At 47.7% G+C, this 5,851-nt stretch overlaps 1 protein-coding gene across 1 annotated transcript; it reads right to left on the bottom strand.

Moving 5' to 3' along the window:
* Positions 1 to 969: 969 nt before the first annotated feature.
* On the bottom strand, positions 970 to 2,778 carry LOC119306491 (putative protein TPRXL). Its single transcript, XM_037582695.1, has one exon. It carries the CDS (start codon positions 2,730 to 2,732, stop codon positions 1,443 to 1,445), a length of 1,290 nt encoding a protein of 429 aa, XP_037438592.1. The 5' UTR covers positions 2,733 to 2,778; the 3' UTR covers positions 970 to 1,442.
* Between the last annotated feature and the right edge of the window lie 3,073 nt (positions 2,779 to 5,851).

Genomic DNA, 5,851 nt, shown 5'->3' with positions numbered 1-5,851 from the left:
ATCGGTGGAATTACCTCGTTCTCTTTCGCAGCCTCCGTATCTCTCATCCTCTTCTCAGTTCTCCCCGGCCCACCAAATCTCTGCATATCCCGTCGTTTTTTCTTTGAGAAACCTCATTGCGAGGGCGGTCTTGCATTTCATTAAGAAGAACAGGGATAGTCTAGTTTGTAAGGAATACCGGACCCAAATCTAACATTCTCAGTTCATCAGGGAAAACCGAACAAAAACAAAAAAAAACGATAAAAGAAAAAATAGGGGAAAACACTAGAGGTTCGGGATGGGGACAAGACAAATGCAACATCAAGGGACATCATTAGAGCCAGATACCGGAGCGCCAGACCCAAAGCAATTTGGCATGGCTCAAGTGCAACCACACTAACCACCGCTCGCTGAAGAGAAACCATCCATATTGAAAGGCTCTTCTGTATAAACCTAGAAGCATCATGTGCTAATATTATCATGTAGAAAACATGATGAAAGGTCTATCTTCGACTTCGCAGTGATGCCCGCCAAACTGCTCAACGCCCAGAACACTTGTGGTGAGATCAGCTTTTTGTACATGTCCAAGTCTGATTTCATATTTTGCTGAGCGCCCTTAGCTTTGCTCACCTCCGAAAGCTCACCAAAATCCTCCAGCAACCTATGACCCGCGTGCTTGGACGTGGGGATATTGCATGCTTTGTTTTTCTTTTCTAGACACCCGCTTCGCCGCCCGTCATCCTTCTCCCCATGCAAAGGCGCCGGAGTCCCAAGCAGAGATTATGCACTTGGGAAATGATCAAGCGTGAAACTATTTTTGGTGTTAAATATTTCTTTATATGATGAGATTGTAACTGAATTATCCGGTGGACTTTCTCAACCAACTCAAAGTATATGCTTGATCTGTGTGCTTACATTGATAGTTCTATACTAATGACATACTTTGGCCATATAGTATCTGCATTATACATATGAGAGGTTACCATGATGTGAACTCAAACAAATTTCTTGCATTCAGACTCTCCAACCAAACAGTGAGGTGGAACAATTCCATTCTAGGAAAGTAATGGCTACAACCGGGTGCATTGCACCCACCCACGATGAACAAATAAATAAAATACAGCAAACAAAGTCGACCCATTACACTGAGGCTGTGTTCGGTAGCCCTCCACTCCTCCATTCAGGAGCGGAGCGGGTGGAGTACCATATTAGCAGCTCCTCAAATTAACACTGCATGTTGCTCCGCTCCGGAGCGGAGTTGGAGAGCGGGAGGGAGTCCGAACAGGCCCTGAAATGGGGCCATATACGACATTCTATATTTTACGTGGTTCCTCAACCAAACACATGCTAAAGCCCGCAAGTGCATGCATCAACATCTTCTCGCGCGCACACGAGATAACGGGAGCCCTATAATAACAAAAAGTTCAGCCTAGGCACCAAAGCATCAACCGGGCACGCGTTTCTCATGCAGGTGAATCGGCATCAGGAGCGCCGGCGTTGGACGGGGACGGGGCGCCGGCAGACCCGTACGATGGTGCGCTGGCAGACCCTGATGATGGCGCGCCGGCAGACCCTGATGATGGCGCGCTGGCAGACCCGGAAGATGGCGCGTCGGCGCCCGATGGGGATGGCGACGGTGCATCGGTAGCTGGCCCGCTGGCGGAGCCATAGGAGGGGCCTGGCGAGCCACTTGAGGGTGCGTCGGAGGTTGGTGCGCTCGAGGGCGTCGGCGCATCAGTGGATGGTGCTTGGGAGCTCGGTGCGCTGCTGGAGCCGTAGGAGGGGCCTGGCGCGCCAGCTGATGGTGCGTCGGAGGTTGGAGCGTTGGATGGCGCCGACGCATCACTGGAACTGGATGGCGCCGACGCATCAGTGGATGGGGCTTCGGAGCTGGGTGCGCTGCTGGAGCCATAGGAGGGGCCTGGCGCGGCAGCTGAGGGTGCCTCGGAGGTTGGTGCGCTCGAGGTCGAGGGCGCCGACGCATCAGCGGAAGGTGCTTGGGAGCTGGGCGCGCTGGCAGTCCCGGACGACTCCGGTGCGCTGGCACTGTAAGAGTCCGGCGCGCTGGCACTCCCGGACGACTCGGATGGGCTGGCACTCTCGGACGACTCGGATGCGCTGGCACTGTAGAAGTCCGGCGCGCTGGCGCCATAGGATCCTGAAGCGCTGCCATGATACGCCGTGGGCGGCACCGCGACGTCGCCGGACGCGGACATGGAGCCGGAGGCCTCGGTGATGAGGTCGAGCGTGACGCGGAGCAGCTTCTCGAATTCGATGCTCTTGGCTACGACGAACAACTTGGCATCACTGGCGGGCGCGTCCTTGCAGCTGTCCTCACAGGTGGAGGAGCCGCCCAGCGTCGCGGACAGCCACGACTTGACCTCGAGGAACTTGGTGTCGGTGACCTCGCGGCTGAGGCCGCTAAGGTGCGCCACCGCCTCTTCGATGTCGTCGGAGCAGCTGTCGAGGCACTTGAACAGGGCGTCGTCCGGCTTGACACCGTTGAGCTCGTCGTGAGCGGTCGCTGCCAGCTTGGTGCCCGCCTGCTTGGCGAAGTTCACGGACAACTCGGCCAGCCGGCGCGCGTCCGCTGTCCGGGTCTCCGGGTTGCCCGTCAGCGCCTGGATGCACAGTTTGGGGAACAACGTCTTGTTGCACGCGTCCTGGAGGTTGTCACTGTAGGGGGTAGGCTGAGCGACGGGGACAGCGAGGACGAGGAGCAGGAGGAGGATGAAGCGAGCCAGACCGGCCATGGTTGACGCTGAGCGCTAATTGATTCCTGGTGCATGGGTCTCTCTTCCTGTCGGTACTGAGGACGAAAGGCGAGAATGCGTAGGCTTATATACTCGTTGCTTGCCATCTCTTTCGATGGTCCAGGGCTCGTCTCGCTGCATGCATGGTTTGGAATGGCTTTCGGAAAGAGAAGCATGCCTCTGGCGACAAGTGTTGGACCAGTCTTCTTGTTTCAACTATGTGGTTGTCAATTAATTTAGCTAGCTAGTACTTAGTATAGGAGAAGGTATCCACCACAACCGGCAATCTGTGCACCATGCATGCATGTCCAAGAAGAAAGGCACTTTCGTCTCTAGGTGGCAGTATCACTGTCACCTCTCTCCACATGCAAAGGTTTTGAATTTTAGTCGAAATTCAGTTTTCCGGAAAATCTCGGAAGAAAATCACAACCCAACACGAGTTTTGCTTCCTCGAAAAATTTACAAATTTTCGATGCAGGTTAAAGGTGGAGATTAGGAAATAGGGTATGTCTAGCACTCATCAAGATGACCAGAGGGACACGTGCGCTTCGCCCCGCCGTTTTTCACTTATTATTATTATTATTATTATTATTATTATTATTATTATTATTATTGAGAAAGTATGTTTGTATTCAACTCATGACTTAATGCAAAAAAATTATTTTTGGGTTGGTGGGTTGTTTTGATTGGTTGCCTTGTGTTTCTTTTGCTTGTCTTGGGCTAGAGCTCAGCTGTGTTTGGAGTTGGCCTTCACACACACTAGTAGAAAAGGGGGCAAAGATCCAGGACGGGTCAGTCCACTAGTCCCGGTTCAGCCCAGAACCGGGATCCATGGGGGCATTGGACCAGGTTCGTGAGCCCCGGGGGCCGGCCGGGCCACGTGGGCCATTGGTCCCGGTTCGTCTGGACCTTTTGGTCCCGGTTGGTGGGACGAACCGGGATCAATGGGCCTCGTTCCTGGCCCACCACCATTGGTTCCGGTTGGTGGCTCGAACCGGGACCAACGGCTAAATAATGCAGAATTCTTTTATTTTCTTGTACGATAAGTACTTATTTATTTTCTTTCATGATAATTCATTTTGCTATTAAAGTTTGTAACAAAATTTTAATTACTTATTTATTTTTTTATGATAATTTTTTTGCTTTTAATGTTTTGAACAAAATTCTAATTACTTATTTATTTTCTTTTATGATAATTCTTTTTGCTATTAAAGTTTGTAACAAAATTCTAATTACTAATTTATTTTCTTTTATGATAATTCTTTTTTCTTTTAATGTTTTGAACAAAATTCTAATTACTTATTTATTTTCTTTTATGATAATTCTTTTTGCTTAAAGTTTGTTACAAAATTCTAATTACTAATTTATTTTCTTTTATGATAATATTTTTTTGTTTTTAATGTTTTGAACTAAATTCTAATTACTTATTTATTTTCTTTTATGATAATTCTTTTTGCTATTAAAGTTTGTAACAAAATTCTAATTACTTATTTATTTTCTTTTAAGATAATTCTTTTTGCTTTTAATGTTTTGAACTAAATTCTAATTACTTATTTATTTTATTTTATGATAATTCTTTTTGCTATTAAAGTTTGTAATAAAATTCTATATAATTTTAGTTTCAATAATACTAGTGGTTTATAAAAGCTTTTTAGTTGATTCCTTTAGTACCAGTTCTAAGGCTGTTACACAGGCATTTTATTTGGTACAGGTTTTAAGGCTGGGCCCCACGAGCACCTTTTAGTACCGGTTCGTGGCATGAACCGGTAAAAGAGTATTTTAGTTGATTCTTTCTGCAGTTGTTTTTTAGTCCCACCTCGCCAAGCGAGAGGCACTCGCAGCGGGTTATAAGCCCTGAGTGTAGAGACGATGAAGGGAGAAGCGCAGTGCTCACCTGCACATTGGCCTGAAGCTAAGCAACGTGTAGGTGAGCATTGCGCCAAAAAGTTGAGAGGGTTACGACAAAAACTGGATGCATTTCGTGTACAAAACGGACAATCTCTTTCGAAGTATCAGGATTTCATACGGAAACTTGTGTGTTACAACATGCATTTCAAATGAACTACAAAAAGGTTGAAAGTTGGCATGGTATCATCATAATAGTTCTGGAGAAAGTCTTCACTTTTTGTTGTAAGTAGAAACAAAATAAAATAAATAAAGCAAGAAAGAAACAAAAAAAACAAAAAAAGTGTTTTCAAATTTGAAAACTAATGGCACTAACAGAAAGTTTATAATTTTTCTAAAACTAAAAGCAAAAAGAATTAAAAAATAATGCAGAAAACAAAATAATAATAATGCAGAAAACAAAACAAAATAATGGAAAAAAATAAAAAATAGCAATAATAAGTATTTTGTTGTAAGTAGAAACAAAATAAAATAAATAAAGCAAGAAAGAAAACAAAAAAACAAAAATTGGCCAGGATTGGAAGCAACAACAATAATTAAAGAAAGCAAAAAAAATAAAAAAAATGCCTCCTACTGGGCCCCCACGGCCTGAATACGACTAGAAACCCTATCATGGGTTAGGATTCAGGCCCGCAGAAGGCCCAGCAGGCCCACAGGAAAAGCAGTGTCAGATTAGGCCCATAGGCCTGCAGTTCAGAGGAGTCCGAGTGGGAAGAGGCAGCGGAGCTTATAAACAGGTGCGGGGCGCTCTCAACTAGCGAGGTGGGACTAAACTCCCACCACCATGCCGCTGTGCAAGGCCATTAGTCCCGGTTGGTGCCACGAACTGGGACCAATGCCACCCTTTGGTCCTGGTTCGTGGCACCAACCGGGACCAATGCTCCCCCTTTAGTCCCGGTTCGTGCCACCAACCGGGACCCCCTTTGGGCTGCTGAAAAGAGGCCTTTGGTCCCGGTTGGTGGCACTAACTGGGACTAAAGGGTGTATTAGTCCCGGTTGGTGCCACGAACTGGGACTAAAGGTTTTGCTATATAAGTTCACACTCGGGAAATTTTCACTCACATCTCTCAGTTGCCGCCCCGACGATGCCGACGCCGCCCGTCGCCCCCGCCGTCGCCGTCGCCGTCGCCCTCACCCGTTGTCGCCGTCGCCCGCGCCCTCACCGTCGCCCTCACCTATTGTCGCCGTCGCCCGCGCCCTCACCGTCGCCCGCG

Source organism: Triticum dicoccoides, chromosome 5B, assembly GCF_002162155.2.
Source record: "Triticum dicoccoides isolate Atlit2015 ecotype Zavitan chromosome 5B, WEW_v2.0, whole genome shotgun sequence".
NCBI lineage: Eukaryota > Viridiplantae > Streptophyta > Magnoliopsida > Poales > Poaceae > Triticum > Triticum dicoccoides.
This window is presented reverse-complemented; position numbering and strand designations above follow the sequence as displayed.